This window comes from Leopardus geoffroyi, chromosome B3 (assembly GCF_018350155.1).
Source record: "Leopardus geoffroyi isolate Oge1 chromosome B3, O.geoffroyi_Oge1_pat1.0, whole genome shotgun sequence".
In the NCBI taxonomy this organism is placed as follows: Eukaryota; Metazoa; Chordata; class Mammalia; order Carnivora; family Felidae; genus Leopardus; species Leopardus geoffroyi.
In genome coordinates, this window is record NC_059337.1 from 40,095,654 (window position 1) to 40,111,070 (window position 15,417).

At 50.3% G+C, this 15,417-nt stretch overlaps 1 protein-coding gene and 1 long non-coding RNA gene across 5 annotated transcripts in view; one reads left to right on the top strand and one right to left on the bottom strand.

Moving 5' to 3' along the window:
- The window catches only part of LOC123582876, a 65,998-nt gene that overhangs the window by 34,063 nt on the left and 16,518 nt on the right, over positions 1 to 15,417 (bottom strand). For both annotated transcript variants that reach the window (XR_006704632.1, XR_006704631.1), the window contains exons 2-3: positions 4,683 to 4,851; positions 4,169 to 4,231 (exon numbers count right to left, since the gene is read on the bottom strand). This is a non-coding gene — a long non-coding RNA (uncharacterized LOC123582876). The remainder of the gene's footprint in view (positions 1 to 4,168; positions 4,232 to 4,682; positions 4,852 to 15,417) is intronic.
- Positions 1,423 to 15,291, top strand: LOC123582871 (cartilage intermediate layer protein). Of its 3 annotated transcripts, none has more exons than XM_045449417.1 (9): positions 1,423 to 1,553; positions 3,053 to 3,223; positions 5,179 to 5,271; positions 5,934 to 6,203; positions 7,496 to 7,675; positions 8,067 to 8,381; positions 9,521 to 9,629; positions 10,319 to 10,476; positions 12,468 to 15,291. In XM_045449417.1, exons 2-9 carry the CDS (start codon positions 3,163 to 3,165, stop codon positions 14,819 to 14,821), a joined length of 3,540 nt encoding a protein of 1,179 aa, XP_045305373.1. In that variant the 5' UTR covers positions 1,423 to 1,553; positions 3,053 to 3,162; the 3' UTR covers positions 14,822 to 15,291. The 3 variants fall into 3 exon arrangements, with proteins under 3 accessions (XP_045305373.1, XP_045305374.1, XP_045305375.1); XM_045449418.1 differs by having other exon boundaries at positions 5,934 to 5,939; XM_045449419.1 differs by lacking the exon at positions 5,934 to 6,203.

Consider the following 15,417-nt stretch of genomic DNA (forward strand, 5'->3'; position numbering starts at 1 on the left):
ACCAGGCTCCAGGAGACAAAGCAAACCAGATCTGGGCCTTAGATCAGCTTTGGGGCCATTGCTGCTCAACGTCTTTCCTCTATACCCGCCCTCTCCCCCAACAGTCCATGTCCAGGGTGATGATCAGAGAGGCATAGTTCCTAAACCCCTGTTTACACACATACACACACACTCAAAGAGAAAGACACAGACACATACAAGCACACATACACAGCTCTCTGGATGAGGGTCTGACTGCTCACTGTGGGATCATTGCCACATGAGGCTTCTTCCTCTGAGTGCAGGAACATGTCTCCTCCCTTGTGTTCTCCCAGTGCCCAACCTAAAGCCTCCCATGAATAGGAACTTAAAGAGGGTGTATGGGAAGAGTGAGCTGACACTGGTACTGGAGGCCATGAGGCCAGGCCTCCATCTCTAGGCCCTGGAATGGGGCAGGAAGCCCAGCCCAGGCTGGATGAGCCCGGCACACAAAGTGGGTCCTAGCAGGTCTTGCTGTGGTTCCTAGTATACCCCTCCCCATCTTCTGCCTCCAACTGGGACTCTGATGTGGTCCATGGACCAGCAGCATCAATATCACCTGGGAGGTTTTAGAAATACACTCACAGGCCTCACCTCAGATCACAAACTCGGTGTGGGGCCCAGCAATTAGCCCTCCAGGGAATTCTAAGGCATGATAAAGCTGTAGAACTGCTGCCTGTGACAATAGGCAGACTCCTGCTGGCAGGGAGGCTGCTGAAGTCCAGAAACACAGGCAGCTGCTTACGCCACCTACAGGTAAGTCTGGTCATGTGCTGGAGGGCCCCATAACTGAAGGCAGACACATGCACACGCGCACAAACATGAGCGTCTGGCAAGGTGTCAGAGTCTATCTGCAGTAGCTCTGGGGTCCAGTGGACATAGACAGGCACCCAGGTGGAAGTAGGTAGGGGCAGGGAAGAACTGTTCTCACCAGGTGACATCCTGTGTCCCATAACTTCTTTGTCCTTTTCCCTTGAGGGGGTCAGAGAAGCTGAGTAGTCACCCAGCTCAGACCAGGCACCCTCAGTTGAGAGAGCAGATGATCTGTATGCCTAAGAGAGTTTGGAGTATGTGCTAACACCAGCAAAGTTCTTTCTCTGCATGGGCGGGCCAGGGCCAGGGGAATGTGGGGAGATCAGCAAGCAAAGCTTAGGCAAAAGCACACCACCCCCTGAGCTATGAAATGCTGTCCAGATGTAGAATAGCCCTTGGCCCCTTCCCAGGGTTGCTCCCAGTGCCCACCTTACCTCCTCTTGCATCTTTCTGCTCTGGCCTGTGGAGCCCCACGCAGCTCCCCACCTGGCCCCTCCCCAGGCCCTGCAAGTGAAATCCCAGCCTCTGGGGAGCTCCTCCGGGGGATGTGGGGAGGGGATGGGGAGGCTGAGCTTCCCCATGCTCAGATCTGGTTTCTTTGCGCTTCCTCTGGCGCACTGCCACAGGCTGAGCCACCAGCTGTGCTATATAAGGCCTGGCGGCTAGACGCTGGAGAGAGGAAGACTTGAACCCCCCAGCTGAGGAGTTCTGCTCAGGCCCCGGTAAGCTCCACTCCCATTTTCCTCATGCTATGCTTGCACCCCACAGCCCCACTCAGCTCTTCCCGCCCTCCCCTAATCACCCTGCATCTCCCCCAGGGAAGGTCCCCCCACTTCCCCCCACCCCGTTTCTGCCTCGAAGTTCTCTCTTTTCTCCCATTGGTCCAAAGTCGTCCCCCTCCTTCACCTGAGGTCGGGGGCTCTCAAATGATCCCAGTCAGGGTCTGTTCCTCTGGGTGCCTGCTTTTTTCTTGTGGTCAGCCAGTCTGCTTTGTCCGAGAGTTCTGAGGAGCATGGAATGAGGAGCCTAACTAACAGAGCATATGCTGAGGAAACTTCTGAGGGCTGCCAGATGGGAAATGATTTTTCCACAAGGTGCCTCAGCCACCTTGGCCTCCCAGACAGTCCTAGAACAGTCTTCGACTGAATGCTGAGCAGCATTCAGCTCCCTGCTCAGAGCCTAGGAGCCTGGGGTAAGACACACAGTGGGGATCTTGGGGACCCCATGCCTCTGTTCTCTTGGCTGAGAAACAGGTGGGAGAGGGGGTTAGCAGGCTTAGAGCTAGAGGATCCGCAATGTGGGACTGGTTTGTTCTTCTCTGGGACAGCCAAGTGCTTTTGGATCTTTTGTTCTGGAAAGCAGGAATCTCCCCTTTCCCACCACACCCTGGACTTTGGTCATTAAAGGGAGCCACTTCTGAATCTCCAGGAACTGGTCAGATTCTGGGTTGGCCAGAACTCTGGGGAGAGATAAAAATGAGTTGGAAGGAGCCTGGGCCACACCCCGTGGATATTTGCCCTTATTGCAGTGCCTGCTTTCTTCTCCCCGCTCCTAGAGCCCCTAACCCATCCTTAGCAGTTATTGGGGAGCCCTGGCTTCTCACAGTGTGTTCCCCTCTTCTCTCCAGTGAGCTCCTGGCTGTGTAACTCCCAGCCAGGCCCCAACAAGTAGGCCAGAAATGTGTTTCAGCTGCAGCCTGTGCACATCTGGGAATGTGTTCATGGAGGTCGTGTGTCTGAAGCATCTGCGCCCTCCAGCTTGCCTGTCCTATGTGGGGTCACTGTAGTCAGGGCTGGGCTGCACAGTCTTAATGTAGTCCCTTTGTGCAAGAGTGTGAGCCCCACCAAAGGTAGCAAAACATGCCCCCAAGCCCAGGTCTTGGAAGTGATGAATGAGTCACCCAGAGGCTGCTGGGAGTAAGCCTGGGGCCTTCGTCATTAGCAAGGCACCTCCTCACCCCTGCTCTCCCTCGTGCCCCATCTTGATACGGGGTCCTGGCGCCTGGTCCCAGGATCTGAATCCAGGTCTGCCATATTTGAACTCACATTCTGAGCCTCTGCACCTCTCAAGCTGCCCAGATTCACAACTTGGCCAGGTGTTACCTCCCACAAGACTATTCTGTCTACCCTTCCACCCTGGATAGGTCAAGAAATAGTTCTGTTCTAGCCGTAAGAGATGACACAGAAATGTGGAGCTTGATAAGCACTTTTTTTCTTTGCAGGTGACTGTATCTGAGAAACTTCCCAGGGGACTACGTTCCAAGGAGGACCTAACTTTGAAGCACTCTCACCCATCTCCTCACCCATATTCCCCACAGGGCCTGAGGGAAAGATGGTGGGGACCAAGGCCTGGGTGTTCTTCTTCCTGCTCCTGGAAGTTACCTCCGTGTTGGGTACGGGCTAAGTATCTGCTCTCTCCCAAGCCTCTACTTCCCATTGTGAAGTCATATCTGGTCTGGGACATAACTTTATCTGCCATAAGCCTCAGCAAGGGCCTTAAGACCTCAGGCTGGTTTATAGACTTATTAATAATTTATACACTGCTTGTTTCCCCCAAAGAATTTGAGATAGTTCCCAATATTAAAACTCACAGAACAGAATCTTTTAAATGAGGAGAGGGATTAGCTGTCACTCAAAGGGAGGGAAAAAGATAAAAGGGTTATCACTACTGAGCGCTAAATTTAGCTCTGAGATTCCTGGCAGTCAAAGCAAAAGGGAATCACAAGGGATCACTGGGGCCTCAGAAGCAGGTTTGGGAGTTGGTCTGGGTTTAGTTTCATAAAAATTCTTCTGGCCTGAAGCTCAATTTCATTTAGACCCTGCAGCCAAATTTCACAAACACCAGAACCCCACCCTCTGGTGACACTGAGTTCTTTTTTTGATTTATTTATTTTATTACTGTTTATTTAGTTTTGAGAGTGAGAGGGAGAGACAGAGCGCAAGCAGGAGAGGGGCAGAGAGAGAATCCAAAGCAGGCTCTAGGCTCTGAGCTGTCATCACAGAGCCAACGCAGGGCTCAGACTCACGAACTGTGAGATCATCACCTGGGCCAAAGTCAGACGCTTAACCCACTGAGCCACCCAGGCACCTTGACACTGAGTTCTTGAAGGGGCAGGTAGAGGGAATTTGCCTGGTGCATCTAAGCATCAGGGCTCCCAGCACTGCCCTGTGTGTTCTCTCCCATCTCCCCTTCCTCTCCTGATTGCTAACCACATACTCAAGTAAGGCAAAAAATGCTCAAAGCCCTCTTATAAAGCTGCATGCACTGCAGCCTTTGTGAGTACCCGTGTGGGAACAAAGGCTGTCTCCACATCTTGCCGAAACTTGTGTGTACCTACCTCCTGCCTTGCTCTTTCCACCCTGACGGCTTCTGTTTGTGAAGATGATTAACATTCAGCCATCTGAGGGGAAATCAGATTAGTTTGATTAAAAGTGCTCCTATCACCCCAATTAAGCAGCATACAGAATTCTGATTTGGCTCCTCACATGAGAAGTTAATTGCCTTTTAAAGCTGGTGCTGCCTTCTGTTCTCCTCCTTCCCCTTCTGAGACCCCAGATGGGGTGGAACTGGAAGTTGCTTATGGCCTGAAGACCCTCGACCCATCCTTAGGAGTTGCCAACACTTATTGGGCAAACACTATGCTAAGCATTGTCCTAAGTGGATTTTATGAATGAGCTCATTTAATCTCCACAATCCTCTGAGGCAAGAACTATTATTATCTTCATTTTATGATGAGGGAACAGGGGTCAAATGAGTTAAGCATCTGGCTCAAGGTCAAGCAGGAAGTGGCAGAGCCTCTGGAGCTCACACTCTCAAGCTCTGTATAGTTCAGAGATGTTTACTTGTATTACCTCATGAAATTCTCATGCCAGCTGGACCATCACTCTCCGAGATGGGAACTAATATCTCCATTTTACAGATGAGGAAAATAAGGCTCCATTCTGCCAAAAAGGACAGGCCCAGATTGTAACGTAGGAGTCCTGGCCCGCTGGCTGCTTAGCAGCATCCAATGATCCATTTCTAGAACAAGAGCAAAAAGACAGCCATCATTTGCTGAGCATACACTACGTGCCAGGTCTCTTTATATTCATTATCACCCCGAATATGCATCAGAACCCTATGATGTAGCAGCTGTTAATGCAGCCCTGTGTTATGGGAAACACAACTAGAAGACTAAAGCTTTTGTGAGGTTGCATAGCCAGTTAGTGGCAGGGTGGAGATTTGAACCCATGTTCAGCATTCATGCTCCATCCACCACATCACTTGCTTCTCTGCATCTTGAGAGTCTGGTAGCAGGACCCTGCTGGGCCCTTGTAACTAACAGTCCTGGCCTCTTCTTTCCCTCAGGGAGGCAGATGATGCTCACTCAGTCGGTAAGAAGAGTCCAGCCTGGGAAGAGGATCTCCAGCCTCTTTGCCAAGCCTGGTGACTCCCTGGAAAGTGAGTTGTGGCTGGAGCAGGGAGGGTCAAGAGAGGGGGTCTTTACTGAGCTTGCTGGGAAGATCTTTGAAGCCAGGGCACAATGTCATGGTTTCCATGGAAACCCACTTTTATAAGATGTTTGGCCTACATCTCTGTTCAGGCAGAGAGACCTAGTGTATAGGAGGATAGCATAGAATGTGAAGCTGCCTGACATATTCAGGAATGCTATAGAGCTGGCTGGGGCCAGAGCATAGGCTGGAGGGAAGACAGGGTGGGAGATGAGGATGGAGAGATAAGAGCTGGAGGGCCAGTTCACCAGCACCCTGAATGCCTGGCTAAGGGATTTAAGCCTGGGGAGTGGTGTGATCCAAGCTACCTGGAGAAAGCTCACCCTGACTGCAGTGTTGGGGAGGGGTGGGGATGAGTGGAGGGGGAACTTGGAGGTAGAGAGACCAGGTAGGGAGTTGCTAACATGGTATAGCCAGGCTGCTGAGAGTGTTAATGGAGTGGCAGGTGCAGAAGGTTAAAAGACTGGAGAGATAGATACAATAGGGCCCGAGACTTATCAGCGGTGGATGAGAGATATCATGAGTGATTTCCAGGAGTTAAGCAGGAAGTAGGATGGAGCTCACCTGGGCCTCTGGGGCCTGGCTCCTCTCTGACCTGCCTCTCTCTCTCAGGTCCTGGTGAGTGGACAACATGGTTCAACATTGACCACCCAGGCGGGCAGGGTGACTATGAGCGGCTGGATGCCATTCGCTTCTACTATGGGGACCGTGTGTGTGCTCGGCCCCTGCGGCTAGAGGCTCGGACCACTGACTGGATGCCTGCAGGCAGCACTGGCCAGGTGGTCCATGGCAGTCCCCGTGAGGGCTTCTGGTGTCTCAACAGGGAGCAGAGGCCCGGCCAGAATTGCTCCAATTATACCGTGCGCTTCCTCTGCCCCCCAGGTGAGCCTGGACAGTCCCCCACCCACAACCTCCCAGCAGCCTCGGCACAGGGAGAGGCCACGATTGGCATGTGGCCATGGGAACTCTGGATATCACACACACGCACAGGCTTCAGCTCCCTCAGAATAACGCATTAGGGTCAAGAGAGCCATAATCTTCCCTAGAGTATTCTGTGGTAATGGATACTTCCCATTCAGCCCACTTATTGAATGTGTGTGGCAAGGTGGTGAAGACCACAGGCTCTGGAGTTGGGTTTCATGGGTTAGAATCTTGGGTCTACCATCTGAACTGTCTTCCTTAGGCAAATTTTCTGAAGCTCTCTGAGACTCAGGTTTTCCGCCAATAGAACAGGGGTAATATTAGTAATTATTAGTAAATCATGATGTGGGATTTTATGAGGATTAAATAAGATAATGAATGTAGAGGGTTTAACCCAGGTGAACGTTCACTAAGTGTTAGTTTCTATTATAACTCCTACGTGCCAGACACTGGGCTGGTTATCTACTAGTGACAACTGACCTGTGAGGAATCTCCATTTTGGCAAGTTACCCCGGATTCAGAGAGGTTAGGTAGCTTCTCACGATTACACAGCTAATAGGTAGAGAGCTGGGATTTGAACCCATGTCTGTGTTTGCAGAGTCCAAGAGTTCATGCTCCACATCCTCCCTCTCCACACAGGATTATACAGAGCCATCTGCAAGGCTGCCCACCTCTCAGATAGCCACCCTCCCTTCCTGGGACTCTGCCAGTGCACACAGCCTAACCCTGCAGGCCTAAGTGGGAGTGATGGTCATCCAGAGCGGGAGCTCAGGCTGGGCAAGGTCTCCTAGACAAGGTCTGAGGTCCCCATTCTTGCACACAGGCCTCAGAGCAGAAGTGAGGAGGGAACTTGATATCTGAGTCACTGAGGTCCCAGGCGCTGGCTTCCAGGGACTTCACAGGGAGTGCGTCCATAGGAACATATGGCTGTTTCCACACTGGTGGAGAGGGAAAATGGTGCTACCCCTGTACATCCTAGGACTGCATACTCAAGTCCCAGTGCTTGGCCAAAAAGTCCCTCTCAGAGCCATGCCTAGTCCATATGGTACCTTTGTGCAAATTAGAGACACCATTTCCTCAAGACTCTTGACTTCCATCTGTTGGAAAAGTCACTACAGTAAATATAAATATCAATGACATGTATGATATAAGCAGAGCCGCTGTCTCTCTGAGAAAAACAGCCTCAGGGTCAGATTTCCTGACAGAGTCCCCTTGGGAGGTAAGTCAGACCGTCTATTGATCCTGCTTTGCAGGGTCCCTGCGCAGAGACACAGAGCGCATCTGGAGCCCATGGTCTCCCTGGAGCAAGTGTTCTGCTGCTTGTGGTCACACTGAAGTCCAGACCCGAACACGCACCTGCCTGGCGGAGACAGTGTCATTGTGCACTGAGGCCTCTGAGGAGGGCCGGCTCTGCATGGACCAGGCCTGTACAGGTACTGCTCTAGCTCCTGGTACTAGAAAGACATGCCACTGAGGCTAAAGTAGTCTAGGAGGACAGGTCAGAGGGTCAGGCTGAAACAGATTCATTCATTCACTCAAGTATTAAATAGTATCTATATAATGTACTCTGTAGGGGGATGCAGGGGATAATGTGGGAACACAGCACAGGGTCAATTATAGCTTAGGAAAACCAAGGATGGCTTCCTGGAGGTGTCCTGGGCTAAGTCTTGAAGGATGAGTAGAAATTAGTCACTCAGGCTGATACGGAAAGGTAACAAAGACCTAAGGAGAAGGGGAAGCATATGTGAGTCCACAGGCTGATATGTGCCTGAAGGAGGGCCAGAGTCCATATAAGCCCTCCTGATGTGGCCCCTTCTTTTACAGCCTGTGATATGACCTGCCCCATGGGCCAGGTGAATGCCGAGTGCGATGCCTGCATGTGCCAGGACTTCATGCTACACGGAACTGTCTCCCTACCTGGGGGTGCCCCAGCATCAGGGGCCACTGTCTACCTGCTGACCAAGACACCTAAGCCACTGACCAAGACAGACAGCAGTGGGAGGTTCCGAGTCCCTGGCGTGTGCCCTGATGGCAAAAGCATTCTGAAGATCACAAAGGCCAAGTTTGCCCCCATCATGCTCACGATGCCCAAGACCAGCCTAAAGGCAGCCACTGTCAATGCAGAGTTCATGAGGGCAGGTACTGTTCTCCAGGGAAGGGCTGGACGGGAAGGCTGGACTTTTTTTTTTTTTTTTAACATTTATTTATTTTTGAGAGACAGAGAGAGACAGAGCATGAGTGGGGGAGGGGCAGAGAGGGAGACAGAATCTGAAGCACGCTCCAGGCTCCGAGCTGTCAGCACAGAGCCTGATGCGAGACTTGAACTCACAAAACGTGAGATCATGACCTGAGCTGAAGTCAGATGCTTAACCAACTGAGCCACCCAGGAACCCTGGACTTTTAAATAAAGGGATCATAGGGGCGCCTGGGTGGCTCAGTCGGTTGGGCGTCCAACTTCGGCTCAGGTCATGATCTCGCAGTCCGTGAGTTCGAGCCCCGCATCGGGCTCTGGGCTGACAGCTCAGAGCCTGGAGCCTGTTTTGGATTCTGTGTCTCCCTCTCTCTCTGACCCTCACCTGCTCATGCTCTGTCTCTATCTGTCTCAAAAAATAAATAAATGTTAAAAAAAATTTTTTTTAAATAAATAAATAAATAAATAAAGGGATCGTAGTGCTAAAATCTGGCTTCCCAGCTTACAGAGTAAAATTCCAAATCCTTACCATGACCCACAAGGATCTACATCATCTGGCTCCCCCACTACTTCTCTGCTCTTCTTCCATTATTCTCCCTTCCACCCCCACAGAGTTATTCTACTCCAGCCCTGCCTCAGGGCCTTTGCACTTGCTATATACTCTGCTTGGAGAATTGTTCCCACAGATGTTGACATGGCTTGCTCCCTCAAATGTATGAGTTCTTCCCTGGCCACGTTATCTAAAGATGGCCAGAAAATTCTGCTGGAGGCAGCAGAATGGAAGTATTGCACTATTCAAAACAGCCAGCTCTGTCCCAACAGAAGTGCTTGGGAAACTTGGTTCACACAAGGTCCCCTTGATTCTTTACTGCCCCACCCAAATGCTGCTTAAAAGGCCACAGAAGCTGGTCCTAGGCCAAGGGGGTGGACTCCATTCTGGACCAGTTCCCTTAGAGAGGAGCTGGGGGTGGGAGTAGGGATAAAGTCATACAATTTTAACACATGACAAAGAACTTGAGGGGCGAGGCTCTAGACAGTCAGCCACAAAGAAAAAAACCAAATCACCATTTCTTGTCTTCTCTCCCAGAGACTCCATACATCGTGATGAACCCCGAGACAAAGGCACGGAGAGCTGGGCAGAGCGTGTCCTTGTGCTGTAAGGCCACAGGGAAGCCCAGTCCAGACAAGTATTTCTGGTGAGTGTTCTGCCAGCTACCTTACCCAGGTTTTTTCTTGGAAACCAGATCTTTCTTGCATTGGGTCTGGACTTATTAATTGTAATAATAATGAATAGAATAGAGTTATTAGTAAGGCCCTGGCACAGAGCCCATAAATCGGCATTTGCAAGTGGGAGCCAGCAAGGTTGAGGCCTCCCGGACAACCAGGAAGTCCTGTCATTACCCTCTTGAAGCTGGGATCCCCACAGAGCAGCTCTGGACTCAGGGTTCTGACTTGCATATCCTTGGGACACAGAACAAAGTTCCCCAGCCTTGCTTCCCTTGACCAAAGCACACAAGGTCAGAGTCCCCAGTGGCTGTGAGTCCCTTATACCCTTCACAGATATTTTACAGCCATTATCTTGTCTGATGCTCCCAACAGTTGTGTGAAGTCAGCTAGGGATCACCATCCCCATTTTACAGACCAGGAGGTTGAAGCTCTGAGAGATGAGATGAATTGTCCAAGGATCCACAGCCAGTTAGTAGTGAGGCTGGGACTCAGAATCAAGTCTCTTGGCTCCCAGGTCAGTCAGTACTCTTGGATGAGCTGAGTCATCTACAGAGCCCCATCCATCATCTGTCTCCCTGACTGCTTGCTCCTGGCACTCTCCCCAGGGATACATGCCCTCCCACTGTCCCCTCAGGCTTCCCCTCTCCATTCCTTGCAGGTACCACAATGACACACTGCTGGACCCATCCCTCTACAAGCATGAGAGCAAGCTGGTGCTGAGGAACCTGCGGCAAGACCAGGCTGGCGAGTACTTTTGCAAGGCCCAGAGTGATGCTGGGGCTATGAAGTCCCAGGTTGCCCAGCTGATTGTCATAGGTAAGCCTGTCAGCATCCCCGAGTCTGGCACAGGGCGGGGGAGCACCCCAGTGGGCATATCTGGGCAGTAATAGCCTGGGCTATTCTGCGTTGAGCACAGTGCTCTGCCCTCAAGGACATAAAGATGTCACAGGCCTGAATCCTACCTTCATAGAGCTGCCAGTTCAGGAAGGGTGAAGAAATATAAATAAGACACAAGTAAGTAAAGATAGAAAAATGCCCTGAAACAGGAGATAAAAGGCCATGGATTCTAGAGATGAGACACAGAGATCTTCCAGTGTGAGTGATCATGGGTGACTGCTTGAGGGGGCAGCTTTACGTGAGCTAAGGTTTACAGGAAAGGGTGACCTGACTAGAGCCAGCTTTAAGAAGTGATCTTGAGGGGGAGAGACTCCAGGCCAAGACCAATCGAGAACCTGTACTTGCAAAGTGGAAGCAGGGTGGGGAGGAAGATATCTTAATAATTAGCCTAAACAAGACCAAACAAAAGGCAGAAAAGAGAAAGTTATTGGAAGGACTCTGCAATATTTCACAGACTCCAAGAAGGTTGGGCAACAGACCTCAGGCAGACAGGACACAGGGCATTTGGACCTCTGCAGAGAAGTGTGGAGCCCCCTCTGCAGTGGGTCCTGATCCATAATATCAATGCTCCCACTTATTACAATTAACTTTAACACTGCTTTACCATTCTGAAGTTAAATTGATAATAACTATACCTAATTTCCAAATATAAATGTACATGGCCCTAACTATAACATAAGGGTGAAATAAAAAAACTTTAATAGAAAAAAGTATGTATTTCATTGTGTAAATGTTTTGGCATAAGGACATGAGAAGGCTAACCAAGTGGTCAGACACTTGTACTTCAATCCAGTCACCATGAATGTGACAGCTACAAATCCTGATGGATCCAGAGGTATCATTTTGGTGCTTCACATTCCTTGGCTAATGTCGCTGCAGGTACATGGTTTTTCTGAACCAAGGAAAAGTTCTTGGTATTGTTCCAAGCTAAACAAGGTATGATCTTAGCTTGATTTATATGGTAGTTACAGTTTTTAAAAATTCAACATATAGTTAAAGCCACATACAAAATTGTAGGCTCTGATCATTTTAAACAGGCTTTCTACCTACATGAATGTCTGCTGGGATATGTGAACATCATGCAGGATGCAGAAAAAAAAATTTTTTTTGAATGTTTTTATTTATTTTTGAGAGAAAAAGAGAAAGAGAGTGAGAACGAGTGGGGGAGGGGCAGAGAGAGAGGTAGACACAGAAATCTGAAGCAGTTCCAGGCTCTGAGCTGTCAGCGCAGAGTCCAACACAGGGCTCGAACTCATGAACCGGGAGATCATGACTTGAGCTGAGTCAGAGGCTTAACCAACTGAGCCACCCAGGTGCCAGAAAAATTCTTAATGCAGAGCAGTGCCCAGCATTACAGGACACAGAGCAACAATGCCCCCCACCCCTGACTAAATGCCAGTAGCACTCCCAATTTTAGTCGTAACTCAAAACAATCTCACAAATTTTCAAGACCCCTTATTGAGAACCATGACTCTGATGGTCTCAGCAACCAGCTCTGTTTCCCCATGTATAAAATGGGATTATAATAGAGATTCCAGGGTGGCTGGGTTGCTCGGTCTGTTAAGCGTCCAACTTCAGCTCAGGTCATGATCTCGTGGTCCCTGAATTTTAACCCCTCACCAGGCTCTGTGTTGACAGCTCAGAGCCTGGAGCCTGCTTTGGATTCCGTGTCTCCCTCTCTGCCCTCCCCTGCTCACGCTCTGTCTTTCTCTCTCCCTCAAAAATAAACATTGAAAAAAATAATAGCTATTCCATCTCCCTCAGAAAAATTCAGGAGAATCAGGAGCATGGATATGCAAGCCAAACCATATGGTTTGAAAACCATAAGGCACTGCAGAGAGGTGAGGTAAGGATACCCTTTGTGTAGGACGTGAACTTACTTTTAATATTCATACCATTTCCCTCCACAGCCCCTTATGAGACTCCTTGCAACCCCACTCCTGAGAGCTACCTTATCCGGCTGCCCCATGATTGCTTCCAGAATGCCACAAACTCCTTCTATTATGACGTGGGCCATTGTCCTATCAAGACCTGTGCAGGGCAGCAGGATAATGGGATCAGGTGCCGGGATGCTGTGGAGAACTGCTGTGGCATCTCCAAAACACAGGAGAGGGAGATCCAGTGCAGTGGGTACATGCTGCCCACCAAGGTGGCCACGGAGTGCAGCTGCCAGCGGTGTACAGAGACTCGGAGTATCGTGCGTGGCCGTGTCAGTGCTGCTGACAATGGGGAACCCATGCGCTTTGGCCATGTATACATGGGAAGCAACCGTGTGAGCATGACTGGCTACAAGGGCACTTTTACCCTCCATGTCCCCCAGGACACTGAGAGGCTGGTGCTCACATTTGTGGACAGGTTCCAGAAATTTGTCAACACCACTAAAGTGCTGCCCTTCAACAAGAAGGGGAGTACGGTATTCCATGAGATCAAGGTGCTTCGGAAGAAAGAGCCCATCACCTTGGAGGCCATGGACACCAACATTATCCCCCTAGGGGAGGTGGCTGGTGAAGACCCTGTGGGAGAGTTGGAGATCCCATCCAAGAGTTTCTACAGGCAGAACGGGGAGCCCTACACAGGGAAAGTAAAGGCCAGTGTGACCTTCCTGGATCCCCGGAATATTTCCACAGCCACAACTGCCCAGAGTGATCTGAACTTCATCAATGATGAAGGAGACACCTTCCCCCTTCGGACATATGGCATGTTCTCTGTGGACTTCACGGATGAGGCCACCTCGGAGTCACTTAATGTTGGCAAGGTGAAGGTCCACCTTGACTCAACCCAGATCAAGATGCCAGAGCACGTGCCCACAATGAAACTCTGGTCGCTCAATCCAGATACAGGGTTGTGGGAGGAGGAAGGTGACTTCAAATTTGAAAGCCAAAAGCGGAGCAAAAGGGAAGAGAGAACCTTCCTGGTGGGAAACATGGAGATCCGTGAAAGGAGACTCTTTAATCTGGATGTCCCAGAAAGCAGGAGGTGCTTTATCAAGGTTAGGGCCTACCGGAGTGAGCGGTTCTTGCCCAGTGAGCAGATCCAGGGGGTTGTGGTCTCTGTGATCAACCTGGAGCCCAAGGCTGGCTTCTCATCCAACCCCAGGGCCTGGGGCCGCTTTGACAGTGTCATCACAGGCCCCAATGGGGCCTGTGTGCCTGCCTTCTGTGATGACCAGTCCCCCGATGCCTATTCCGCCTATGTCTTGGCAAGCCTGGCTGGGGAAGAACTGGAAGCAGTGCAATCTTCTCCTAAATTCAACCCCAATGCTATTGGTGTCCCTCAGCCCTATCTCAATAAGCTCAAGTACCGTCGGACAGACCATGAGGACCCACGGGTTAAGAAGACAGCTTTTCAGATCAGCATGGCCAAGCCAAGGCCCAACTCAGCTGAGGAGAGCAATGGGCCCATCTATGCTTTTGAGAACCTCCGGGCATGTGAGGAGGCACCACCCAGTGCACCCCACTTCCGGTTCTATCAGATTGAGGGGGATCGGTATGACTACAACACTGTCCCCTTCAACGAGGATGACCCTATGAGCTGGACTGAAGACTACCTGGCATGGTGGCCCAAGCCAATGGAGTTCAGGGCCTGCTACATCAAGGTGAAGATTGTGGGGCCAGTGGAAGTGAATGTGCGCTCCCGCAACATGGGGGGCACTCACCGGCAGACAGTGGGAAAGTTGTACGGAATCCGGGATGTGAAAAGCACACGGGACAGGGACCAACCCAATGTCTCATCTGCCTGTTTAGAGTTCAAGTGCAGTGGCATGCTCTATGACCAGGACCGTGTGGACCGTACACTGGTGAAGGTCATCCCTCAGGGCAGTTGCCATCGAGCCAGCGTAAACTCCATGCTTCATGAGTACCTGGTCAACCACCTACCACTAGCAGTCAACAATGACACCAGTGAATACACCATGCTGGCACCCCTAGATCCACTGGGCCACAACTATGGCATCTATACCGTCACTGATCAGGACCCTCGCACTGCCAAGGAGATTGCACTTGGCCGGTGCTTTGATGGCACATCCGATGGCTCCTCCAGAGTCATGAAGAGCAATGTGGGAGTGGCCCTCACTTTTAACTGTGCAGAGAGGCAGGTGGGCCGCCAGAGTGCCTTCCAGTACCTCCAAAGCACCCCCGTCCGCACCCCTGCCGCAAACACTGTCAGAGGAAGAGTGCCCTCAAGGAGACAGCAACGGGCAAGTAGGGGTAGCCAGAGCTGGCGTGAAGGGGCTGCCTCTCTGAGGTTACTTGGGGTTGCTCAGTAGCCTTTGAGCAACTAAGTCTTATGGTACTTCTCTTCCCCCACCCCATGCAACAGCCATTGTGAGACTGATGCATAAACTGTCACTTGGTTAATTTAAGCACATCTGTTCTGGTGCAGTTTGCTTGTTTTGGTTTCTTCATGCCTTTATTTACTGTCTTTATTCCATGATACTGATTTGCACAGAGCCCCAAAAATGGCAAAATAAAGTCCTTTTGTCCTGTTCTTTAAAAGAAACACAAGAAAATGACCAGTGGTAAAGTCTGTGCCCATCAATGAAAATGTACTTCCTTTTCTTTTTGCGGGGTTTTGCTCACTTCTACAATAATGATAATCTGATGTTAAAGATCAACTAACCAATATAAGGCATATTTCTTGGCCTTGGTCTATAGGATGTAAGCAAGGCCTCCATCACAGTTCATGCATATAAACGGTGGTGAAATAAAGGAATAAACTACAATATTTTTACTTGAATTTGGAACTCTGCATTTCCCTTTACATCTACTTTTGTTCTTGCTAGAAGCCCAGTGTACCCCAGAGCAACTGTCAATAAATGCACATTTTGTACTTGTTTTTCAGGCCCCTGTCCTGTCTCTTAAC

Excerpts from the sequence above, each read along its gene's own strand:
- LOC123582871 (XM_045449417.1), top strand. The coding sequence starts at position 3,163 with ATGGTGGGGACCAAGGCCTGGGTGTTCTTCTTCCTGCTCCTGGAAGTT. Across the intron at positions 7,676-8,066 it reads CATGGACCAGGCCTGTACAG|CCTGTGATATGACCTGCCCC; the intron begins GTACTGCTCTAG and ends CTTCTTTTACAG. Across the intron at positions 9,630-10,318 it reads AGTCCAGACAAGTATTTCTG|GTACCACAATGACACACTGC; the intron begins GTGAGTGTTCTG and ends CATTCCTTGCAG.